This window comes from Simochromis diagramma, unplaced genomic scaffold (assembly GCF_900408965.1).
Source record: "Simochromis diagramma unplaced genomic scaffold, fSimDia1.1 OVJJ01000557.1, whole genome shotgun sequence".
Taxonomy (NCBI): Eukaryota; Metazoa; Chordata; class Actinopteri; order Cichliformes; family Cichlidae; genus Simochromis; species Simochromis diagramma.
In genome coordinates, this window is record NW_024387156.1 from 2,464,347 (window position 1) to 2,490,582 (window position 26,236).

General features: G+C 39.5%; 1 protein-coding gene across 8 annotated transcripts in view; it reads left to right on the plus strand.

Moving 5' to 3' along the window:
• eps15l1a (epidermal growth factor receptor pathway substrate 15-like 1a) overlaps positions 1-26,236 on the plus strand; it is a 48,344-nt gene that overhangs the window by 3,665 nt on the left and 18,443 nt on the right. For 6 of the 8 annotated variants that reach the window (XM_040048510.1, XM_040048511.1, XM_040048513.1 and 3 more), the window contains exons 2-19: positions 1,272-1,313; positions 1,439-1,528; positions 3,410-3,457; positions 3,693-3,788; positions 3,981-4,049; positions 5,336-5,461; positions 6,012-6,071; positions 6,997-7,239; positions 8,631-8,788; positions 9,989-10,145; positions 11,113-11,175; positions 14,253-14,338; positions 18,991-19,063; positions 19,662-19,823; positions 20,132-20,329; positions 21,060-21,239; positions 21,766-21,871; positions 24,328-24,378. In XM_040048510.1, coding sequence (XP_039904444.1) covers positions 1,272-1,313; positions 1,439-1,528; positions 3,410-3,457; positions 3,693-3,788; positions 3,981-4,049; positions 5,336-5,461; positions 6,012-6,071; positions 6,997-7,239; positions 8,631-8,788; positions 9,989-10,145; positions 11,113-11,175; positions 14,253-14,338; positions 18,991-19,063; positions 19,662-19,823; positions 20,132-20,329; positions 21,060-21,239; positions 21,766-21,871; positions 24,328-24,378 — 2,008 coding nt within the window. The remainder of the gene's footprint in view (positions 1-1,271; positions 1,314-1,438; positions 1,529-3,409; positions 3,458-3,692; positions 3,789-3,980; positions 4,050-5,335; positions 5,462-6,011; positions 6,072-6,996; positions 7,240-8,630; positions 8,789-9,988; positions 10,146-11,112; positions 11,176-14,252; positions 14,339-18,990; positions 19,064-19,661; positions 19,824-20,131; positions 20,330-21,059; positions 21,240-21,765; positions 21,872-24,327; positions 24,379-26,236) is intronic. The other 2 variants (XM_040048517.1, XM_040048518.1) reach the window with 1 other exon arrangement.

The following is a 26,236-nucleotide window of genomic DNA, read 5'->3' on the forward strand; positions in this document are numbered from 1 at the left end:
CTTCTCTGCCTGCCAGGGCGAAGGACACTGTCTCAGCTGAACTCTGGACACATACACACACACGCACACAGACATATATATACACACATGCAGATATACACTCATCCCCCCTCCCCCTCCAAACACCTTCGACGCTTATTCCCTTCCGATGCTGACGGTGGATCAAGAAGACCAGCACATATGCTGCAGGCCTGGATGCACTGTCTACACTGGCTGTCTCTCACCCTTTACCCACCCCTGTTGCTTGTCATGTGTTTCTTTGGTGTATTAAGAGTTTTTTCATGTGCTATGTGGAGAGATGTTTTTTTTCTGTTCTCAAACTGATCTCCCTGTTGGAGCTCAGTCTGGGGGGAGTTATTTTTTTCTCCTTATCTTTCCTCATGTTGTGCATTTTCCATTGTTATACCTCTCTGACCTGTCTTCCCCATGTGATGTTTTCATGCAATGTATGTATGGTCGGAGGGTAAGATGGTGCCACCACTGCGTGCAATTGGTCGGCAGCCTTAACATGAAATTTCCCACTCGTGGGACTAATAAAGGTATCTTATCTTATCTTATCTAAAGCCATTCTGTTCTGCCAAATCATCAGAGAAGTTGCATTTAGTTGTTCACAGAGCCCCTTCACTGCATCCCCAGTGTAATTCAGAAATCTCTACTGATTGTAATAACAAAAATTAATCCGATATACACGCATGTTTTTTAAAAAATTGTCCAGATAAAGACTGACTCAGAACCCCCGCGGGTATTTGATTTCTAGCTTTAAACTCGTCGGGCGTTCCACGGGGAGTGCCCGAGGAGGTCAGGTGCTGAAAGCCGACACAATTTACACGTTTTTGAGATGAGACTAGGCTGAAAGCCATGGCAGACTTTCTTATGATATATATGGGTATGTGCCATCCTGGAGGAGCTGGACTACCTTTGCAACCTGAATGACTTGCAGTTGCTGTCTTATACTACCAGTAGTGTTAAGGAGACTAACAAAAAGAAAAACTGACTGGAAAATCACTGAAGAAGGATGAGGAGGTCTTTGGCCAGCACCTGCAAAACCATTCTCCTTTCGGTTGTTGTCTTGTTGCCTCACCAGTGCACCTGCTGTCTCTTTGATTTGTACCAAAGAAAGAAAAATGGATTCAGAATGGTTTATTCTTCCTAACTAGACAGATTGAGTTTAACTGACCGGGTGTTATACTGTGATAAGCAAGTGATTTTTGAATAGTGTAGATGGCATATATGTCTGTTAATCATTTAATAACTTTCTTTCTCTGTCACAGTTGTCCAGTGGGAACCCTGTATATGAGAACTTTTACAGGCAGGTAAGATGATGACACAAAACATAAAACTTTTAAGCTTCAACCTATTTTGTGTAAAAGAATATAAAAGATGGTACAAGAGAGAGATGCCTATGGAATGTAACACTGCACTGATGATTTGTTTTAAGGTGGATCCTGGGAATACAGGGAGAGTAGGACCAACAGAAGCTGCTCTTTTCTTAAAAAAGTCTGGACTCCCTGACCTTACTTTGGGAAAGGTAGGTAACCAAAGTTACACATCACGTAACAGCTGGTTATGGCTCTTAGATTTTTACCAGTCGGCACACTCACACAGCTGTGCATCTGTTATCAAAATGATGGTTGAGTTTGTAGATAGGTTTAAGTTCTCGGGTAGAGTAGAAAAGTGCGTTATGAGAACCAGTGTATTTACCATTTGTGGTTGAACCCACAAGAACCTAAAATAAGGGGAAAATGTAACCATTTACTAAGGGCAGCTTCATTTGGCAGTATTTTAATCTAGAAAGTAAAAATATAGTTCTGTGTAGGCTTTGTCATGTGTGTGCACACAAACAGACACAAATCTTCAACAACAGAGGAGGAACAAAGTCACTGACATCTGTCAGTCTGGAAAGAGTTACAAAACTAATTCTTTGGCAGTCCAGGGAACCAAAATGAGTGCCATTATCCACAAAATGGGAAAACTTGGAACTAGAGATTATAATTGATATAAATTTAGTGATTCCAATTCCATTATCAGTTCGATTCCTGGTCGATTCTCATTTTGTTTTCATCGGCTCCGCTTTGAGAGTCACTACCATCTCTGAGCAGCAAAGACAATATTTGTGCAAATTGATTGCACGTTGTGTGGTCAAATGTTTGCACATGTTAGAGGTTGTGACCATTGCTGGGGTCGTTGGTCGCAAAAAGTAATGTGTTACACTTACTTGTTACTGTTACTGCAGGACAGCTCAGTTTGAAACAGGCTGGACCTGCTCTCAGTCTCTATTCTATCAGTGATACACAGTTTTCTCTGTGACTGCAGTTATCATTCAAAGCTGCTACCGTGACAAATTTAACAGCATCAAGTTAATAATTAAAATCAAACTTATGAGAAAGGTGACCCGTTGAACCTTTTTTTTCCAGTCATTGGTTGCGTTCATGAAAAACTTGCCAAATCTTCTCTGACAGACAGCACACAGCCATTCTCCAATCTCATACAGTTGATAGGCCATGATTACCTTTCCCCTTCAGGCCTGCTTGTGCTGGTGTTGGTAACATGTTCACTGGAGCTTGAACATGTGGTGAAATATTATCTTAGTCCAGGTTCTGCCTACAGCCCTTGGATCAGTGTGGAAAAGCTGCAGAGAATGCCATGCTGATTGGTGCACTGATAGGATAAGAGGTTTTGGTGGAGATAGTGTGATGTATGAGGTGGCATCTCCCTCACTAGGATAAGAAGGCTTGTCAGAATTGGAAGCAGTTAAAATGCAGAGAAATATTAAGATGAGATTCTGCAACCAGTTGCAGTCCTATATCGTCACATTCTGGGACCATACTCTGTCCTGCAAGATGCCACCGCTGACCCCAGTAGAGCGGAGTTTATCAGACACTACCATTAGAATTTGAGAGTGGAGAGGGGGGAATGGCCCGCTGCAGTCCTGACCTCAGGCCCATTGAACAGTTGTGGTATCAGGACGTGCTGTTTGTGCCAGAGTGAACAACACAGCTACACTGGCTGACTTGCAACAGTATTGTTTGACCAAGCAGGCGACCACCATGAAGACTGGGTGAGTGTTGTGGCTGTGTTTGGTTCTTCCACATGCTATTGAGCCTCCCGTTTTTTCTGGGCACAGCTCACATACTCAGCTATGCTGCTCAGTTCACAAATGCATTTTCCTTCAATTGTGGCGCCATTTAAGGCGAAAGAAACAATTTTTGTCAAGAAAGATTGTTAGAAAGAAATAATTGACACCCACTCCTCTTACTGTGATCCTGCTCTGCTGGTGGTGCACCAACTAACAGTCTAAACCACAGTAACGTAAGACTAATGGTTGATAATGTTATTTTTCCATTTCATCTTTTCATTTATTCATTTGTTTATTTTACCTTTAATCATATACTTGTGCGTTGTGTTACAGATCTGGGATTTGGCTGATCCTGATGGCAAAGGCTACTTGGACAAACAGGTGAGGTAGAGTTTTAGAGATGATTGTAAATAAACAAAAGCAAACATATACAGATTGATCTACATCACACCGTCCAAAGAAACAGTAATAAAAATGTACTTTTGAGAGCATGGAGGAGAATATGTTTAATTCTCTTAGACATACTGTTGTTCTAATTAATAAAAGCAATTGGTAGAAGTCTTTTTAATACTACATGTGAAGGACACAATGGGAAGCACTTTGTTTTCTTACTCAGGGGTTTTATGTGGCTCTACGACTGGTTGCCTGTGCTCAGAACAGTCTGGAAGTCAGCTTGTCCAGTCTCAGCCTAACAGTCCCTCCTCCGAAGTTTGTGAGTGTATTCCTCATTCAAGCAAAAACTGTCATATTTTGTATACAGAAACTACAGCTTACTAGAATTATAATTCTTTTGCTCATATTCATTTTGTAGATGAACAGACTCTGTCATACTCATTTCAATTCATTATATTATTAAACCTTTTCTTGAAAGTTGGAAAATGATCACTGTAACGTGTGATTGCAGAAGGACACCAGCAGCCCATCTCTAAGCAGCACAGCCTCTGTTCCTGCTGAATCGCACTGGGCTGTCAGGGTGTGTACAAATACACACACACACACACACTGACGCAGACTTTGAGATGTTGAAGTAAAGCAATAATTACAGAATGGCCTTGAGAGATTGAAAAGAAGGCAACTCAATGTCTTTAGTTTTATGAAGATGTTTTGCCTCTCATCCAAGAGGTTTCTTTGTTTGTAAAATCCCAGGTAATAAACCCCTACTGGGGGCTGCCCCCTTTGAAGGTGGTCCCGAGGGTCTTTAAGTGACTATTGATCATTTGAGTCCTGACAAAGAGGGTGTGAAAAATAGTGTGGGTTATTCCTGTCACCAGAGCCTCACTCCAGCATCACCTTAAGGTGGTCAAAATTTGTTTTCTCAAACTGGCTGATGAAGGTTTGACAGATGTTTTTATCCAGGCTTTGGATTTCTACAAGCACGTGTGTCGACTGTATTCAAAAAGTCATGTTTATAGTGTAATGTCTATACTGATTTTCATAAATAAAATATCTCAATAAATAAAATAAAAAATAACACTGAAACTAATAAAAACTAAACGTTTTAAAAAATTGAAAATAGAAGTGAAACAAGAAACTCTGGCAACTAACTAAAATTAAACTGAATTGAAAACAAAGACCTGTATTCTTTGCTCTCATTGGTAGTTACTTCAGTCACATGCCTGAAAATTTAGAAAAGTTTATCTCAGGTCCCGCCCACTTCCTGTTGCTGCGGCCTGTAATTGTTTGACGCTGCTGAATGACATTCACTTTTTACGGTATGTGGTTGCCACATCGTTGTGGATCCCTTACAGTGTGTACATAGCTTAACTTTCTTTTTGATGTAAACTTCATCCATTATCTTTCATTTATGTGTAGAGTGATTTGTCAGAGTTATAGAATCACACATATACCTGCTTAATTACAGAATGCACGATTTTTTTTAGTGCAGCAATCCTTCTGAAAACTTAACAACGTTGTAATATTCAGATACTTTGCTTTTTCACAAATGAAAAATCTGTTGGTGCTCTTGCTTCGGCAGCACTCAGAGTTTGTGCATCACATGGCATACATTGTGTTAACTTTGCTTATGAGTTATGATAACATGACTATTTTTCTTTTTTAAATTTAGCACAAGCTATGTTTAGCTTATGTATAATTTAAGAAACCCCCCTCTGTGCAAAGCCTCAAATTGTAGCAGATGATTGCCATCATATCTCCAAGCTCCAAAAATTGTATTTGGGAAAGCAACGTTTGTCTTTATGGTATGAATAAACACAAGATGTTTAAGCTTTTGAAATAAATAGTGTGTCTTTTGCTTTGTAGCCAGAGGAGAAGAATAAATTTGATGGGATTTTTGAAAGTCTGGCTCCAGTCAACGGCCTGCTGTCAGGAGAGAAAGTCCGCCCAGTCTTAATCAACTCCAAGCTACCTCTGGATGTCCTTGGGAAGGTATTTAGTCCAATTAGGATTTTTGTTTTGGACTTAATAATAAATAAAAATTAGATTTCTATCGCCTTTCAAGAAGCCCAAGGATGCGTAAACATGGCGTTTTGGTTTGTGTTGAAGCTTTAAAATACTGAAGGCAGAATGTAATGGGTTTTCTTTCAGAAACATTCAGTTATATGAATGTAAATGGTAAATGCACTGGGTCTTAAGTAGCACTTTTCTACTTTACCTGTGCACTCAAAGCTTCACACCCACTCATACAAGTACTGTTTTTTTTCTAAGTAAGTGCTTTCTATCTAACATTCATGCATCGGAGAGCCACTTGTATTGTTCAAGAATATTTGGCATGCAGACTGGGAGCAGCCAAGAACCAAACCACCAACCTTCTGATTAGTAGTTGACCTGCTCTATCTCCCAAGTGACAGGCACCCGATAATGTCATGAACTGTTAGAAAATAGTCTTTTTTCTGAAGAAATTGAATGTATTGTACTTTAGTTACCTTTTCAATTATCATTGGTCATCTCACTAATCGTGTATATTTCTTACTGTTAGGTTTGGGACCTGAGTGACATAGACAAGGATGGCCATCTAGACAAAGATGAGTTTGCAGTGGTGAGTGATACTCATCTGATTAACATTGATATGCAAAAGTTTGACTGATAATATCTGTTTCTTTGAAACGTTATGTGAATATAACAAATACTTATCTCCGCAATGGTTAAAATTAACGCTCAAACTGTATTACAAATATCTTGAGAAAGAATGCAGTACTTTTTAACCTTTTCAGCTGAAAAAGTAGTTTTTAAACTTTTTTGCACATTTATCACATTTAAATATTAGACACTGATAACCCAAGTAAATACAAAATGATAAGAAGAGAAGGGTAAGAGATCACTGCTTCTCTAGTTTCAAGTAATGTGAATGACTGGTTGACAGGAATTCTGGAGATCAAGTTCATGACTGGCAAGAGAGAATTGTTTGTAGGGTTGCTTGAAAGAAAACTCAAACCCCATGTTTGACTGTAGGGATCGTGCACATATGATGAACACAAATAATTTAGTTTTAGGAAAGAAGAGAACAGAATTTTGACTCAAGGTACAAAAAGCTCTCGTGCTGTGTGACTGTCTCTAGCTGGAAATAACTGTGCATGCCTACAAGCCAGTGTTTCAACATATGGAAAAAATGGTCATGTCTCAGCTTTAATAACAAGATAAATGAATTATGAGTATAAGTAGAGAAAGAACTGATTGTGTTTTTTCATTATTACCCAATAGACAAAAGATTTAATGTGAATCAGGTGAACAAGAATTGAGTATTGCCACTGATGAAGTCAATCAAGCACCTTGAGGTGACTGTTGCTGTTTGTTGTATAGATAAAATTGAATTAATTCTGAGGTGGCAGCGCAAGTTAGGAGCAATCTAGTGAGGCTTTCATGTTTGGACTTTTGGCAAAATAACAGGTTTGGGACATAACTCATTTCATTCAGGAGTATGTGAACCAGTAAATATGTAGTATTAGCTTGATATTCTCTCCTAGGCCATGCACCTGGTGTACCGGGCCTTGGAAAAAGAGCCTGTTCCTGCACTCCTCCCCTCTGCTCTCATCCCTCCATCTAAGAGGAAGAAGAGTCTCAGCTCTGTGGCCAGCTCTTTACCTGGACTGCCTGCAAGCCCTCCTCCACCTAAAGATTCTCTACGTTCCACACCCTCCCACGGCAGCATGAACTCGCTCAACAGCACTGGCAGCCTGTCACCCAAACACACACTCAAGTCTGGACAGGTAATAAACATTATAAAAAAATTTAAGGGGACACCAAGTCATTCCCATGTCAGCCAAGAGAAATAATCTCTCCAGTTACTCCTGGTTTAGTCCCAGGGCCTCATTTCTGTCACTTGTATTTCACTACCCATAGCATGTGACCATAGGTGAGGAACGTAGTCTGACTGGTAAATCAGCAGCTTCACTTTTCTCTCATTATCACAACAGATCGGCTATGCTAAAATTGTTAATTCATATTTTCTACCATCATTGTGCACCAAGTAGCCTATAATTACAAAGGATACTATTAAAAAGGACTTGAAAAGGGTCAAATCCTTGATTAGGAAAATGAATCCAAACAGGTAGAAACGTATACATTTGTTTATTACCTGTTGAAGTTTTGGGGCCAGGATTCAGGTTCTTGGCCTGCTTAGCATTAGCATGCTGTCTGTGGAGATACTTGCGAAGAGCCAAAGTTGTGTTGCCATAATGATGCAGCTGCTTTTGTTATTGATGGAGTTTATTCTTTACCATCCTGCTCTCGCCCTGAGACATCAAGTCTCAGTTGTTAACTTAAGTTGAACTTGAACAAGTCTTGATGTAAACAGTGAATCGTTTAGCAGAACGAATTTCAAATTAAATCTATTAAAACTCTCGGATAAGTTTGAGATTTGGTGACAGTCTGAGGACAAATTTACTAAAATTCTTGTGAATTCAAGTTGATGTGTTTAAGTAGACCCTTTAAAAAGTAACAGGCAGTTACTGTTTGGTCAAGTATACTGTTATAACAATGCAGGTAAGGCTACATTACTGAGCCATTATTTTATATTCTCATGCACTCAAACTGTGATGATTCCAGTCAAAATCCCTATAATAATAATAATGGATTGGATTTATATAGCGCTTTTCAAGGCACCCAAAGCGCTTTACAATTCCACTATTCATTCACACACTGGTGGAGGCAGCTACAGTTGTAGCCACAGCTGCAACTGACAGAACTGACAGAAGCGAGGCTGCCATATCGCGCCATCGGCCCCTCTGGCCAACACCAGTAGGCAAGTAGGGTAAAGTGTCTTGCCCAGGGACACAACGACCAGGACAGAGAGCCCAGGGATCGAACCGGCGACCTTCCGGTTACAGATGCGATTCCCAACCCCCTGAGCCACGGTCGCCCTATAGAGACCTAAAGAGTTCTCTAAGTCTCTGTAGGTTCATTTCTCTGATGTGCAATGCTTATGTATGTATGCATGTATGTATTATGTAAAGTGATCTCCTGAAAAGAATGAGAACCATAGTTAATCATACATGCAAAAGTTGCAAGTCTAGGTAAAAGATTTGCAGATAGTTTTAACAGGGTTGATTCAGAGTCAAAAATAAAAAAATGACATAGTGTGAGTCTTTGTCTCTTTCAGCATTCGGTGAACTGGGTGGTCCCTGTGTCAGAGCGTGGCCGCTATGACGATATCTTCCTAAAGACGGATGCTGACATGGATGGTTTTGTCAGTGGACAGGAAGTAAAGGAGATCTTCATGCAATCTGGACTTTCTCAGACTCTTCTTGCCCATATATGGTAGGAACTCAACCACAATTCTTCTCAGTTTTCTGCAGACACTAATATTCATCATTTCTATTAATTAGCAGTGCAATAATTGATACGTTTAAAAAACAAAAACTGAATTTTATATTTAAAACTTCAATTGCAATTGGTGATACAAAATGTTTGAAAAGGTTGGCAGTCCATTATGAGAGATATAAATACAGTACTGTGAAAAATTGTTTTTTGCATATTTGTCTTGGTTGATTTGGATCATCAAATAAAATGTAATAACCAGAGTAAAGAAGAAATGCAGTTTTTAAATAATGACTATATTCATTCAGGTAAACAAGACCTACCAGAATCACACATTTTGGTTTACACACATTGCTGTGTTTTAAAAAAGCATTTGGGAAAATTCTGACAAATACTTTATAGATGAGCTATTGTCTTCATCTTTAAGGCCTTAGATTGAGGTAATCAGAGATATGGCAAACACCAGGGTAACGAGACACAGATTAAGCAAAGATAGAGGAAACGAAGAGTCAACAGATAAGGGGAACACAGGAGGAAGGAAAGATGAGATTTAGGGAATTAACTATAAACAGTTAGCGATAATAACAAATTACAAATGGTGGAGACACAACAAAAACTGAGAATAAAACAAAGAGGAGAAATATCCTAGGATAGAAAACTCAAAATTACCAAAACAAAGAACAAACTATTCAGAAACACACAATAATCATAAACAGAACTAAAAAAAAATCTAATCCAGAATACTGGGCCATACACGCCAAACCATGATTAAAAAAAAAACAAAAAAACAAAACTCCAGAAAACTCTCATGTGCCTGAATTAAGATTAAAATAATTCTGCCAAGAAGAGCTGCCAAAATTCCTCCACAGCAGATTCCAGGACCAGAAAAAAGAGCTCCGCAGATATTGCCACTTATCACAAATCCTTGATTGAAGTTTTTGCTAACAAGACGGACACATCCAGTTGTTAGTTTGCTGAGATATTACTGGGTGAAAATCATTATAGTACCATAGCTCTGCCCAAAAAATGTGCCAAACGTGACATTGAAAAATGAACTTGGAGCTGCTTGATTTGGTTGCTATTAGACTTGATATGATTCATTTCCTTTGTATTTTTATTAGACCGAATCTTTGCAATATAAAAGCTGAGGTTAACTGAATGAACTGAATGTGTCTCTGTCGATTATGTTGTTTCTCGCAGGGCTTTAGCAGATACAAGACAGATAGGCAAGCTGACCAGGGAGCAGTTTGCCCTCTCCATGCATCTTATCCAGCAGAAAGTCAGTAAGGGCATTGATCCTCCACAATCCCTGACTGCTGATATGATTCCACCTTCTGAAAGAAGCACTCCACTACCAGTAAGTAGCATCATCAAAGCTGTTAAAGGTGTGCTAATGTCGACATATTCACATCCCCAGCTTGCATGATATAGTATTGGCTGTCACAGTGAGCCCTACGTGTACCTCACCTGTTTTAATTCACAATAAAACATAAAAACTAGTGCTGTCAGTGCACTATCGTTAAAATGACGTTAACGCCATAACCGCATTAACGCAGCAAATCTCCGTTAGCGAGTTAACGCGGATCGCCCCGTGCATGGGGCTGCACGACGCTAACACGTTAACAAGATAATGCGTTAGCCCGTTAGCGTTTGTTGCTCCCATGCCAACTTTGTTGAGACATGCTGCTGCCATCAAATTCAAAGTGAGCTAATATTAACATTTTCTTAGTTTAAACATTAGATATGTTTTATGAGTATCTTTGTGAATAAAATGGAAGTTTATGAGTTTCAAGTTTGTTGAGTTTATTATTATATTATATACATTTTACAATGACCTGTAGCCTAAAGCCTAGTTGTTGTTTTTTTTAATCAAAATGTGCTTTTGTCATCACTGTTAAGCCATGATTATTTCTTCTCTGGTGGGACATAATGTAATCAAAGTCCCTCTTGTTTAGAAGGTTTTCACAAGTTTCTGTTTTGACATGGAATAAAGCTACTTTGCTTGCTGTTTTACACCATCATCAGAGAAGTTTGCTGTTTATAAGTATTGCACCCGCTGCATCCGCAAAGCCGGCAGCATTGTGGAAGACCCCACGCACCCCTCACACACTCACTCTTCACCCTGCTGCTTTCTTACAAGAGGTACCGGAGCATTCGGGCCCTCACTGCCAGACTGTTTCTTCCCCCAAGACTCCTGAACACTCAGTGACTGGACTGACACACACACACTTCACTGGTTGAAATGACAATAAAACCACTTGACTTTTACACCATCATCAGAGACGTGATGCTGTTTTTCACCACCACCTTCTCTGTGGTTTCAGAGTATGTCAGGATACATTACTCCAGTGGGATCTGAGATGGCTGCTCTGTCAGAAATGAGGCGGGTGAGTCAGTTGTTCTTTACTTCCCTGTTCTCCTCTTTCTCAGGCTGCAAGGTGTACATATTTCCCGCTACATGTGTTATCTTGGGAGTGGTTTACTTCTGCTGGAAAATAACTCAAACGCTGACCCATGTCAAAATAAAATGGAAATGTTGTGAAGGGTTAAATTGGTGAAACCAAAGACATTTACTGCTCACTGTTCTATCCTCTCTTTGCTGTTAACGTTTCTACCTTTCGCCTCTTCCTCCTCTCTTAGGCCATAATGTTCAAGTTGTGGGTAGGTAACATGGGCTTATAACATACTACTTTCTAAATGCTTTCAGCTTTCACTGATTCCTGGAAAGCATTTGCAAGAATTTTTTCTCCATTTTGATACAGTACAGTAAGATTGCCTCACACTGTAAACTGTCTTGATCATGGCAAGATTCAGGATCACTGGATGAAAAATTGGTTCTTTTTTGTTGAGGATGTCTTTTAAGGAAGCTCAAATCTGTTAGTAGCAGTTGTAGTTGTGGTCTTGCAGTAAATAACTCAATTCAGCAATCATCTACTCAGTTGAATGCGCGAAACTAGTTGCAGTATGACAACAAAAACAGATATATGATACAGTTATTTAAACATACAATATACTCACCAAACACTTGGTTAATTACACCTGTTGAACTCTTTGATGACAGACATATGATCAGCCAATCACATGGCAGCAGCTCCGTGCATTTACGCAGTGGCACTTTTTAAGACGTCAAAGTTCAGCTGAGAATCAGAATGGGGAATAAAGGTGATTTAAGTTACCCTGAATGTGGCATTAATTGGCATTGTTTGTGCCAAACTGGCTTGGGTATTTCAGAATCTGCCATTCTACTGATCTAATCTACTTTTCCCACACAACCACTTCTAGGATTTACAAGAAAGAAAAGTAAAGACAAAGAGAAAGTATCTAGTGAGTGTCTGTTCTGTGGCCAGAAATGGCCAACATTGGGGATGTCAGAGGAGAATGGCCAGACTAATAGGAAGGCAACAGTAACTGAGCCTAGCATTCACACAGGGTTACCTAAATTTAAAAACACAAGAATGGAACAATGTTACCACGTCTGATGAGTCTCTGTTTCCGCAGCGACATGTGGATGGTAGGGTCAGAATTTGAAATAAACAGCATGACAGTATGGATCCATCCTGCCTTGTGTCAGTGGTTATTACTCACCCCGTCCATTCATTTATGACCACAGTGGATCCGTCTTATGATAGCTGCTACCACCAGAATAACATATCATGTCACAAAGCTCAGATCTTCTAAAACTGGTTTCTTGAACATGACAGGAAGTTAAAGCGAGAACGGGAAATTTGCATCATGACTGTGTAGCAGGCAACTGTGTAATACTGCGATGTCAGTATGGACCAAAATCTCTGGAATGTTCCCAAGACCTTGTTAAATCTTTGCCATGAAGAATTAAGGCAGTTCTGAAAGGGAGAGAACTGGAAACAACAAACTTGAAACTCAAACTTGGAACAGAGATGGAAGAGGGAAACGAAGCACACAAGAATACACAGCCATGTGGGACGATGTGACAGCAGCAGAGGAAGACAGAGGACTAAATACACAGAGGATAATGAGAAGATGGGAAACACGACTGGAAGTAATCTGACACAACGATGGAGGAAGTAAAAATGAATACACTAAGCACAGGACAAGGGACTATTGAAATAAAAACAAGAGACACACACTAAGATATGGACTTAACACTGGGACTGGGGATCAAACAGACTTGGGAACACAGTCAACCGGAAAGACCGAAAGGAATCAGAAAACAGACACAGGCGAGTAAACAAACATGAAGACGAGGGAGACTAGACATGAAATGTGGAATGCAAGGGAGGGACAGTACCAAAACAAAAGACTAGAACTACAAATGTAACCTTAGCAGGAAATATCTAACTGGACTAGAAATGCAAATGATTAAACCAGAAACCTAAACAATGCCAGAAAAAGCAGAAGAAACAGAAATGCTGTGTCATAGATCCAGCATCACGACAGGTCCACTCAGAAGGATTTTTAATAGAAGAAATGCCAGTCATATCTTTGCAATGAAGACAGGAAATGTGCAGTCTTTTGTTTATAATACTTCACTGTAAGCTTATTTGGTTGTGAAATGTGTGTGATCAGACAACACACATATCTTCCACTCAGCATGTAAGCATAACAAGGGTAGCATGGTGGCGCATGGTTGCTTCACGGCAAAAAAGTACAGGGTTCTTCCCAAAAGTCCAAAAGCAGTTAGTGCGAGTGTGAGCACGGGTGGTCGTCTGTTGTCTGTCTGTGTTAGCTTTGCAACAGACTGGCAAGCTGTCCAGGATGTACCCAGGATGTAACCCGCTTCTCACGGGGTACATCCTGTCCTGATGTTATATTAAATCATGCAGGCACTCTAAAACGTTTTTTTTTTTACCAATATTACTCTCCAGAGTCTTTACTAAAGATTCTTCATTGTGGTGCTCATCAAAAGCAAGCATAAATGGCAGACAGCGTGGAGAGTAATTATTGGGATGATAATGAATTGAATTGATAGAATTTATTTAAATGCCATAATAACTGTAATAAAAACAAAGATAGCACAATGCTTCCGAGATGCATTTTTTTCACAATAGGTTACACAGACATAAAAGCATTGCAGAATCGTTGTCTTATTTTTATTGCAGGTAACATATCGTTATAGTACCATTAAGTTACTCTGCAATTCCCAAAGCTAGAGATAAAAATACTGGAAGCTTGTTGTAGACCAATATAGATTTTTTTTAAAGGTGAGGTGAAGATAAAATTGAAAAGTCCTGAATCTTTCCTGTCCTTTGCAGGTTGTCATTGGTGGTGACACCTCCCTCACATGTTGGTGATAGACATAGCCCCACCTCCGTGCTGCTCCTCTTCTTGACCTCCAGTTTTTCTCCTATCCGTTTTTACCTCTTTCTCCTTCCATTGGCCTATTCTGCCATGGCTCATTTGGTGCCATTTCATCATCCTACTTCATCGTGTTTGTTGAGACAACTTGACCGTCTCTTATTTTGTCCTTTTTTGCTGTTTTTTACAGGACAGCTCTAGTTCAGTGGGTTCAGGAGAGTTCACTGGCATCAAGGAGTTGGATGACATCAGCCAGGAGATAGCTCAGCTGCAAAGGTAACAAACAGGGTCATCAACAGTACCAAAATTGCAGTACCAAAAAAGCTCCATCACTAATCCACTGTTAACATTAATATCAAGACTTTTAATTCATTTCAGTTCCATCCATTAGTATAATCATAATAACACATAGAACAGTGTTCTACCTTTTCTGTCACCGTTCTATCCTGTCAAAATAATGTTGGAAGTAACAACAAGACATCTTTTAACTATATTTTTATGCAGCAGCATTCTCATTTCCAAAGTTACTTTTATTGTGGCCAGTTTTAGAATTTGAACCATGTCTATAACCCACAGGCAGAGCTTGCTAAATGGTGGGGTGGGGTGCAAATACGCTTTTAGAGACTACATCCTTAGTCTCTTTAGACTGTTTTCTATCTGTATACATATTTATGTCAAAGGTCACCTGCGAGAAAAAAACATAATCAAAGCCAAATTTCATACGTGCAGGTATTCATTGTCACTTGTGTAAATAAATCCCTTACTCATAAATTCATCATATTGTGCATGTAGTACAAAGAAGCCATCACGCACGTGAGTGTCTGCTTTGCAATTTCTGCAGCACATTCACACTCTTGAAGGTAACTCTTCACTCAAAGCTGAATTATTTTTGCTTAAAGCAATCTTGCTTTTGACAGTTTGGAAGGCAGAACCCAAAGGAAGAGGAGTCCTGGTGTGAATCTTAATTGCCCCTTGGGGAATAAAGTCTCTCTGGTTCTGATTCTGATTGGTCACTTTCAAAGCATTGCCACCACAGCCTTTGTGATAGAGTTGCTCAGTTTACTGCATGACACCAAGTTACACTGAGGCAACAGCATGCACTATATTGCTAAAAGTATTCCTTCACCAATCCAATTCAGGTGTTCCAATCACTTCCATGGGCACAGGTGTTTAAAATCAACCACCTAGGCATACAGATGGTTTCTACGAACATTTGTGAAAGGTTTGCTCTCAGGATCTCAGTGAAGTTCAGGTGATGGGATGCTACCTGTGTCCAGTTGTGAAATTTCTTCGCTAATAAATACTCCACAGTCAACTATTAGTGGTATTATAACAAAGTGGAAGCAGTTGGGAATGCCTGCAACTCACGCTAATTTTTCATGGTTTGTGGTAATCTTTGTGCTAGTTAACACATGGTTTCATTTTAGTTATGTCTGTTGTTGATCAGTCATTCTGGTCTTCTACCCTTGACCTGAAATGACAGGGAAATGCCACACATCAATATCTATTGTTGTTTAAGGATTAGTATTCATAAAGAAACCAGCAAGAACAGTATTAAAGAATTGAGAAAATCTTGGTAGATATCTAGATATACTTTAAATGCAGGGAAACAGGGATGAAAACTGTGTGCATGTTTTATGTTACAAATAACATGAATAAACAGGCTACCAAAATTGTGTAGCCCACATGGTGTAATGCTGATTATCAGCTGTCCACGGTTGTGGAAGAAGTTTTCAATCCTAAATCCTATACTTGTATAAAAGTAGAAATACTACTATATATGTACATTCTGTGAAAATAAACTTTTACTAAAGTAGAAGTACAAATGTTCTACGTTAAAATATCCTTTAAAGTCTAAATAATTGTTGAGTCATTAAAGTGTACACCACACGCAAGAACAAACTGTATTATATTTGGTTTATTTTATATGTAATTTAATAGAGTTAAAGCTTTAAATGAACTTGAAAGTCACATATTTGCCTTTGTATAGTCTTATTATTATTCTGTGAATAAATCAAAAATGACTATGAGAGAATCGATCTGTGCTACACGTCAGTAAGTACTTGTCTTGATTTGTTGACTTGAATGAATGAAGTTTGCCAGTTTAACTACAGCTGTAATTTCTACTGTGTGCTGTTGGATGAACTGACTTATCAGTGGCTTCTGAAAGCTTTCCCTTTTAGCGATGGTTCAATTACATGTGTTTGCTGCAGACTAATCAACTTTTTGTTTGCAAGTTTATATGTCTTTATTTTGTGCAGCATCCTGATTCTCATTAATAGTGTTCTTTTTATTTATTTGTTTTTAATGTTCACAAAAGGTATATAATAGTGTACAATAGACTAATGGGACAGGAGTGCAGAGTATTCTGAGCTTGCCTTATAGTCCCAGGGGTTTTTAAGATTACTTGAGCATTAAAGTAGTCTTCAGTAGACAGATTTTCGGTATTTTCACTGCTTTACAGCAAAAGATAACTGTAATAGTAAATAACGCATGCTGCACACACAGGATAATTTGGTTTAAACCAGTAAACAGCACCTGTCCATTACTGAGACTGTGATTTAGTCATATTAAGGCCCCTCGTTCTTAGGGCTCTGCCTTACAAACTGTCAGTTCAGGTTAATTCAAGCGAGCAAGTTATGAGACCATGAATTTGCTGCAGTGCTTGCAAAGTAGACACTGTTACGCACAATGGCTTCGTTGTGCATGTGGCTGCTGAGATCTATGCACATGGGTTGTTGAATTTACTTTAATTTGCTTGTGATTATGTTTCCCCTCATGTGTGACTTTTGACATAAACATAATTACACAGATCTGCTTTTCATTAGTTCACCCACCTGCTTATCCATCCATCTATCCACCCATCCATCCATCCATCTGTCCATCCATGCATCCATCTACCTACTTAGCCACCCAGTCAGCCAAACACACAGCTATCCACTCTTCCTTTGATGCATGTATTTTATCAAATTTTTGTTTGTTCACTACTTATTCACTATGCTGCGTCAGCACTCTTGCCTATACCCAGTGGAATACTCTCAGGTAACAAACTGGCTACTTATTACTAAATATACTAAAATGGACTTGCATTCAAATGACACAGAGTGAGCAGTGTCTATCTTACCTATCTTTTTGTTGTGTAATGTTTAAATACTGCTCAAAAACGCATTAAAAACCCCACAGAATATAGCATCAGTGCAATTAAATTTCTGGTTTAGTGATCTGGTGAGTTAAGCAGCAGAGGTTGGTTGTTAATCAGTTTCAGCTGCTTTGGTGTTGATGAAATTAATAACAGGTGCACTAGAGGGGCAACAATAAGACAACTGCCAAAACAGGAGTGGTTTTACAGGTAGAGACCACTGAGATTTTTTTTTTCTTTATGTTTTCTGAATGTTTTTTCACTAGTTATGCATTTGCCTAGGGACAGGGTCACAACTGATACCATGAGGCAATACCTGGTCGCTATAGAGGTTTCACAGGTAGTCCAACTCCTCCATGATGGCACACCAATATGAGCCATTCTCAGAAGGTTTGCTATGTTTCCCAGCACAGTTTCAGGAACATGGAGAGGATTCTAGATGGTAGGCAGTTACTCTAGGAAAGCTGGACGGGCTTAAAGAAGGTCCTTAACCCATCAGCAGGACTGGCGTTTGCTCCCTTGTGCAAGGAGGAACAGGATGAGCCCTACAAAATGACTGGTGTGAATATCTCTGACCACACAATCAGAAACAGGCATCAATACAATAGCTGTAGGCCCTACACTGCCCAGCACCACGGAGCCCGAAGAGCATTTACCACAGAATACCGGAATTGCAGGTCCACCACTGACGTCCGATGTTTTTCACAGATGTGAGCAGGTTTAATTTAGGAGTAGGTCAACAATGGTGATGAGAGGCATGTCCAGTTCAGCTCAATTCAGTTTTATTTATGTGGTGCCAACTCACAACAAAATTTGCCTTAAGGCACTTTATATTGTAAAGTAAAGACCCAACAATAATACAAAGTAAACAGAGAAAACCCCAACAATGACCCCCTCTGAGCAAGCACTTTGGTGACAGTCGGATAGAAAAAACCCCCTTTTAAAAGGAAGAACCATCTGCTGCGACTGGTTGGGGTTAGGGGAAGAAGGCAGGTCAAAGACACACTGTGTAAGAGAGCCAGACATTAATAATAACTAATAATTAAATGCAGAGAGCTGTTTAAACACATAGTAAGTGGGAAAAGAAAAGCGTGAAGAGGAAACACTCCCCCAGCAGCAAAACTCAGTGCCTCATGGGAATCCCCCAGCAGCCTCCTAGAGCTATTGCAACCTAAGGGAAGTATCAAGGTCACATGATCCAGCCCTAACGGTATTCTTTATCTAAAAGGAAAGTTTTAAGCCTAATCTTAAAAGTAGTGAGGATGTCTTCCCTCCAAATCCAAACTGGAAGCTGGTTCCACGGGACAGGGGCCTGAAAGCTGAAGGCTCTGCGTCCCATTCTACATTTAAATACTCTAGAAAGCCTGCAGTCTAAGTGCAAAATCCATCCATGGAGGGATGCATAGACCTCTACAGGCTAGGCAACAGCACCCTGACTACCATTACTCATCAGGAGGAAATCCTTCGACCCATTATCAGACATGGTATAGTGGGTCCGTGGCTCCTCATGGTGCCTGACAATGCCCGGCCTCATGTAACAACACATTGGCCTGACCTGAATCCATTGCCAGACATAGATGTGATTATTTTGTTTTGGGAAATAAAAATACCTTTTATATGATTCTTCTGTCAAGTTGCACACAAAGTTTTTTTTAAAATTGGCACCAGTGAAATACACTTTTCATTTATTTATTCTTATTCTGTAATTATTTTATATACATATTATAGACCTTTAAAATAAGAAAATCAATGTGCCTGTGTTTGTGTGAATGTTTCTGGTTTTGTCCAGGGAGAAGTACACTCTTGAGCAGGACATCAGGGAAGCAGAGGAGGCTATCAGACATAAGAGTGCCGAGGTGCAGGTGAGGACAGCTTGTTTTTTGTCAGTTGGTAGCAACTGGATGTGGACTCAACATAAAATTGAGACACTCTGTCCTTGATGTACGTGTATAGTACTCAGCCACCGTTCATTTCTTTATATTGTAATATGTTTTATTTATTTTTTAAAATTGGCCTTGAGCAGTACTTGTATAGGCTTTCTCAAGGCCTTTTAAAGTTTTTCTTTGAACATTGACTGCATTTTTACTCATTTTCAGTACAGTTCTTGACCATTTTCAGGGGAATATTTATTTTTATTTGTTCAGCCACTTAACACTGAACTATGAGTCATTAGGCACTTTGTTACTATCAATTTGTTACGAAGAGAAATAATTTGTTCCCATGTTATTAGGTGAATCTACAAAATGTCCAAAAACAACACAGTTTGACATGTGTAGAATTGTAATTTTGAACTAACAAGGTGGTTCCCAAAGAGCTGTTAGCCTCAGAATCAGCTTTATTGATCAAGTGTTCACCCAGCCCAGTTTTGTTGAAGTACAGGGCAGCATATCTGGAATTCAGTTCAATTCAATTTTATTTATATAGCGCCAAATCACAACAACAGTTGTTATTGTCTATCAGGAAATGCAGAATGACCTGGACAGAGAGACAACCAGCCTGCAGGAGTTAGAAGCTCAGAAACAAGATGCCCAGGACCGGCTGGAGGAGATGGACCAGCAGAAACACAAATTAGAAGACATGTTGAATGAAGTCCGGATTAAGTGCCAGGAAGAGTCTCAGATGGTAAGAGAGAGAGAGAAGGATGCTGATAATGTAGAAGTTCCCCCTTTGTGGAGTACTGCCTCAGTTATTATACAACAATCACAGAATCAAAATACCTGACAATTAATGTATTCAATTTCTAATATGCTGTTTTCAGTGTTTGTTTGTTGAAGTCAAAATTACCTTGAGATAATTAGCATGATGCAAAATAGAAGAAAAGAAGACATCAAACAGATTAATGTAAAATAATTAGCAACGAGCACAGAATAGTCTCTTGGCAGGTTTTAACCTCTGACCCAATCCTTTATGCCACCGTTTTCTGCCTTCAGATCTCAAGCCTCCAGACTCAAATCCACTCCCAGGAGTCAGACTTGCTAAACCAGGAAGAAGAGTTGAGCCGGGCCAAGGCTGACCTGGGCCGGCTGCAACAAGAGGAGAATCAGCTGGAGCAAAGCCTGGCCGCAGGCAAGATTCAACTAGAGACCATCATCAAGTCTCTGAAAGCAACCCAGGATGAGATCAACCAGGTAGGGCACAGGTCCTGTTAATGTGTATGTCTAAAGAATGTCAACAGGGGGCACCACCAGAATGTTTAATCCATTTCTTTATCTTGTCAATTAAGTCAGAGGAACCAATTGTGTATGTTTGTCTCAGCTGCTGTGGTGTGGTGTGTCTTCTGTTTCCTGCGCACACGCACACACACACACACACACACACACACACACACACACACACACACACACACACACAGTGCAGTTTCCATTATTGTTTTATAACATCCACAAGTTGATGTTGAATTCAGTTCTTGTATTATGTTTGTACAATTTCAGTGGAAACATTTTTTTTTGCTCTAAGCAGTGTTTTTCATAGCTATGCCACAAAACATTACTTGAGCATTATTGTGCATATTTCTGTGCTTGTGTGTGTGTGTGTGTGTGTGTGTGTGTGTGTGCGTGTATAATAGACAATGCCTTTCATCTTGGCCAAACTGTCTTGTAATGAGGAAAACATATTTAAGACAAAAAAAGCTTTTTGAAACCAGCTTAAAGAAACTGATCAGTGTTTCCTGGAAGCAAACTTTCAGTAATTTCTATTCATTTTAAATTAGCTCAACTTATTGCACTTTTACTGTATGATTTAAATGAGAATTTCACACAGAGGAACATGTTATACCAGTGTCACACCAGCCCAGTGTCACTGGAAATGTTCTGGAAATGTTGTTGTTTTTAACGGTTTGCTTGTATGTATACCTTGCAGGCTCGCAGCAAGCTGTCACAGATTCAAGATAGTCAACAGGAAGTGTCTAAAAGCATTGAGCAGTACAACAGCACCTTGAATGGAAACCATGGAGGCAGCATGACCAACTTGGCTGACATGAGTGAAGGCTTCAGTGACCGAGAGAATGGAGGATTTCCAGCCATGGTGAGAGCAGTACAGGTCAGGATCTTTGATAGAGGTGTGCTTTTATTTTCCAGTGTGCTGTGTAACATTTATTAAGGTCATAGGATTTGGTTTTATAGTCCTGGGTAGACCTGGTGCTCGTTTGTTGTGCCAGATCATTGTTACCTTTTTCATTTGTGAAGTTCCATATTCACAATTGTGGTGTGGATTTCTTTTGAATTCATCTTGTATGCCATCACAAGTATTTAAGCAAACTTCTTTCATATGCCTTCTTAAATTTTACATGACCTTCTATTAAATGCATATGCAACCAGAAGTGTTACATTGTTTTTGACAAGCAAAGATACAGCTTGTGTGACAGAAAGCATAAAGCTGTAGTGAATCTGATCCCATGGATGTATATGTTATGATATGTGCTCACATTACTCGTACAAATACAACAAATGAAATAAAACCTATACATATCATACATACATATCTAAATATTCTGTTTGTCCACAGCAGAAGAGATGATAAAAGCTTCTGTTCTCTGTCTCTCTCTTTGGCTTTCTCATTTCCACAGGAGGACCCATTCAAAGTGAAGCCATCTGTGTTTAACAGTCAACCTCAAGGGCTTCCCACTGACCCCTTCCAGTCTGAAGACCCCTTCAAAACAGACCCATTCAAAGGTTGTCATCCCCCTTAACTTTCACGGCATCACCATCTCTTAAGTGTTCCTCTTAATCTTTTAATACAAGTGGCTTATTCCTCTCCTCTGCTATCCTCTCCTCTCTTTACTGCACTGCATGTTGGGAGTATGGGTGAATGAGTGTCTAAAGATGATTGATCAGTGTGTGGATCACGCCAAATCACAACAACAGTCTCCTCAAGGCATTTTATATTGTAAGGTGGACCCTACAGTAATACAGACATGAGACTACAACACATAGTCTCTTTTAATATAGGCATTTATGTATTGGAGTGACCCATTACAATATTTTTTAAAGTTAAGTACAACAATGGTTTATACACCATGTAAAACTGGATAACTTTTGACTCTGGTGATGAAGTTCATCCAGCCCTCATGAAGATCAAAGTGTGGGCATGGGTTTAGGTGAGGAGTGGCAGGCTGGTGACTGTGGTGAGCAACAACTTGCAGGCTAAACAGCAGGCAACAGTTAGTGCTGTCAACGGCAACCCACAAATATCTCAGCATGATACAGTATAGGCAGCAGCTGTCTCTCTGAAAACTGATTTGATAAATGATGTTGTTTGAACATCTGTGGAGTCCCGTGGCAGTGGGCTTTACACCACAGCATCTGGTGATGCAAGGCATGTAAGCTGCTGCTCAGCTTTGAAAATAGATTGCATGAAGCTCTCTATGCACAGTTCTTGATCTGATTTGACGAGTACTTGAAGTTTGGAGGTCTGATGCAACTGACTGCAGAAAGTTGGCGACCTCCGTGTACTATGTGCCTCATCATCCGCTGACCCCGAGTTGCTGACATCCCAATAATAAAACTGACAGTTGACTGTGGAAGTGATAATGATCAATAATCAGTGGCAATGCTGTCAGAGTTGCCATAGAGACCGTGAGCTCAGGTTGAGCGAAAAAAGACTTTATTCTAGTTTCCAGTTTTCCAGCAGTGTTTGTTACTGTAATTGCCATAAAACACGTTACTGGGAAAAAGCTGAGTTTTTAATCAAAGCACCTCTTTGACTGAACATGAATAAAAGCAAACTTTATAGTTGCTCCTTTCATCCACAGTCATGACACAGTCAAGTTACAGAAGTTAAAACAAGAGCACTCAGTTTGTGCAACTCCCCCCAAAGGCCAAGGGCTGTACAAAAACATAATGTTTTTATGTTTTTATTACAACATTCTGACCTCAGCCTGTTTTTGTTACAATATGATGATGTCAGCCTTTCATGGCATTACTATGACATCGTAGGGCATTGTATTGAAACAACAAATAAAACCATTTTTTATGGATATTCTTCCAATTTCACATTGATATACTAGGCCTTGGGGGACATGAGTATCTAGGTTGCCCAAGCATTTGACCTTGACCTTCATAATGATGCCAAAAGAAGGATGTTAGCCAAACTAATGTCCTTTATGTACAGCACCACTCACCCCCTGCACTGTGGAGCAGCTCCTAAAGCAGTAAACTGTTATGGTGTAGGTCTGAGGGCCGTTGTAGGTCCTTCATCCAAACAGCAGATGGACTATACAGTACCCACACAGGATAAATAGTGTTTAAAAATACATGTATTTTGTTTATCCCACTGCATTTTATGTAGATATAAAAATGAAAAATCCTGCTGTATAGTAACCAGGGGTGGTATAGCAACCTGCCCATCACCTGCCCATAGTATCGTATTTTGGGTTTTTAAATTTTTTTAATATAACTCTGATTCACCTTTTCTTCCTGTTCCCTGTGCTGCTGTAACAAGTGAATTTCCCCAGTGCAGAATGTAATAAGGTGGATGTCTATAAATGAATGAATACACATCAAATCTACGTCAACCAGAAGATATAATAATCAGAGGCTTTTGGCTCCTCTTAATGTAAGGAAGCCTCCCAAGAGTACAGAGTAAAAACTACTTTATTTTATACCTTAGTTTAAGTTGTGTGTATAACTTATTTTATTTGGCATTGCTATATTTGTTTATTTTTGCATTTAATGAAATGTTTTCTTCAAAAAACCTGATTCTAATACAAATACAATGAGAGGGTTTTTAATTCATTCGCTGGATCTTGTATGCAGTCAAATGATTAAAAACACAGAAGTTTCAGAATCCAGCAAGCAGTTCATTTTAAAAGAACTGTTTTTTTTAATCCTTTGAATATTTATGGTCATTAAGATGGTAAAAAACATTTATTATCAATTAATTGATGGAATTATCCATTAAATACTCTATTACTAAAATAATTGATAGCTCCAGCCCTGGTAAGTGGTCTCATCCCTTCTACACGCTCTTCTCCTCTCTCCTCTTCTCTACTCCTCAATCTGCGTTTACTGCTTTATGTGTATTAAGTTGTCTTCCTCCTAGTAGCTTATATTTTCCAGCTTGAGTTAATTTATGACTGTCTTTTGTCTTCTTCCTGCCTTTCCCTCTTTGCTTGATTCCTCTCCTGTAGGCGACCCTTTTCAGAATGATCCTTTTGCAAAGCAGCCACCAGCACCCACAGGTATTTACTTCAGGGAAGAAAGGTCAATAATTTTTCTTTTTTGAGAGGTAATTTAATCTTGGGGCAGAAAGTAAACTGCAATATTCCATCACTTAAAATGTTGCACTAAAACTGTTGTGCACACTACATTGAACAGGTTTAGCATTTACTAGAATGCATGCATGTTTTTTCCTTAAATGAATTACAGTAATTCGCATGGAATGTCCCTTACAACTCTATCATGTAGCATATTTTTTTGGGGGGTTGTTTTTACAACCCCAAGTGTGTATTTTTTACTGAAATATTAAATGGGCTGTACCTTTGAGTAGACACTTTTCTACTCAGCTTGAGTACATTCCCACTACATGGACCGGCAGAAACACAAATTACATTCCCACCACAACCCTCATAGAAGCACTTTTTTGTAAGCCGTTTGCATTTCTTATAGGTTTTTAAACATAGAGAGACTACCTCAATAAAAAAAAACAAAAAATCCCAAAACAACCTCTCAGCTCATTGATTATATTGACTTACTCAGAGCTCTTTCCAAGTACTTCTTGGAATACTTACTGTGTTTGTTTTGACCTTTTGGTCCATGCTTTGGTTTGATGTTTTTATGATGCCTATCTGCTGATGCTTTTGTTTACACTTGGCTAGACTTAGCCATACAGTGGGTTAAAAAACATATTTGAGCCCCTGGTCAATTTGTAACTTTCACACTTGCAAAAGAATGAACACTCTCTAATCTTTGTTCAGAATCAGAGAGGCTTTATTATTCCCAGAGGGAAATTGAGTCGTTATAGCAGCAAACATCAAGCACTCATATAAAATGAGTATAGAAACAGAGGTATTAATATAAATATACATATAAATATTAAAGAACTTGCTACTATTGGTTTTGTTTAAATAGACACTTAGAATATCAGGCAATACTCCAGGAAAAAAAACGTTACACAAAAGTTATAAATTTTTTTGTATGAGTCATTGAATGAAGTAAGTATCCCAAAGCAAAACATGACGTACTACTCTCTAAATCCTTGCGGTTTCTTGACTGCAGCTTGGCAACTCAAAGTTTTAGCTCCCTCCACAGATAGAGGATAGAGGTCTGGAGACTGGCTAGTTGCATAATGTTGGAAGACCCATCTGCAGTGTTCCGTCTGAGGAAAGGGGATACAGGACCTTGTCCACTGGCCCCTTAATGTGGTCAAGTCCTGTACCCTTAGGACAGAAACAACCCCAAGGCATGTTTCCAACTCCATGGGGATGGTGTTCTAGGGGTCATAGTCAGCAAGACTTCAATCCATTACATTGTAGTGTCTTACCAGAGGTGTTTTTTGGAGACTGAGGTCCCAGTTGCCTTCAGATCATTAAGAAGCTCCTCCCATGCAGTTTTGGGCTGATCCAATACCTGTCGAATGATCATCCTCACACCATGAGGCAACATATTGCACAAAGCTCCAGACTGAGGGCAGTCGATGATAATCTTATGTTTCGTTCGTTTCCAAATAACCACATCAACAGCTTTCCCGTTCTCTTCAAACTTCTTGCTGATGGTCTTGTTTACCAAGTCTTCAGTCTTGTCCCTATCATCCTTTGGCAGCTCATTGGTCTTGCCCATTGTGGTGGCTGGGAATGATGGATTGATTGAAAGAAAGAAAGAAAAGAAATCGGAGGGAGGCAGAATTCTGGTTGGGTTGTAGGGAATCCGCATGCATGCACTGCGGTAGCTGGCCAATACGACGGGACTCGCTTTTTTTCCGAGCTTCACTGTGCAGCAGAGAAGCTACAGGCGGCCATGACAGTCAAAAACCACGTTCCCACGTTCCCACATTTTGGCTCTGCGTTAAGTGGCTACACACATCACTGTGTCTGGCTCTGC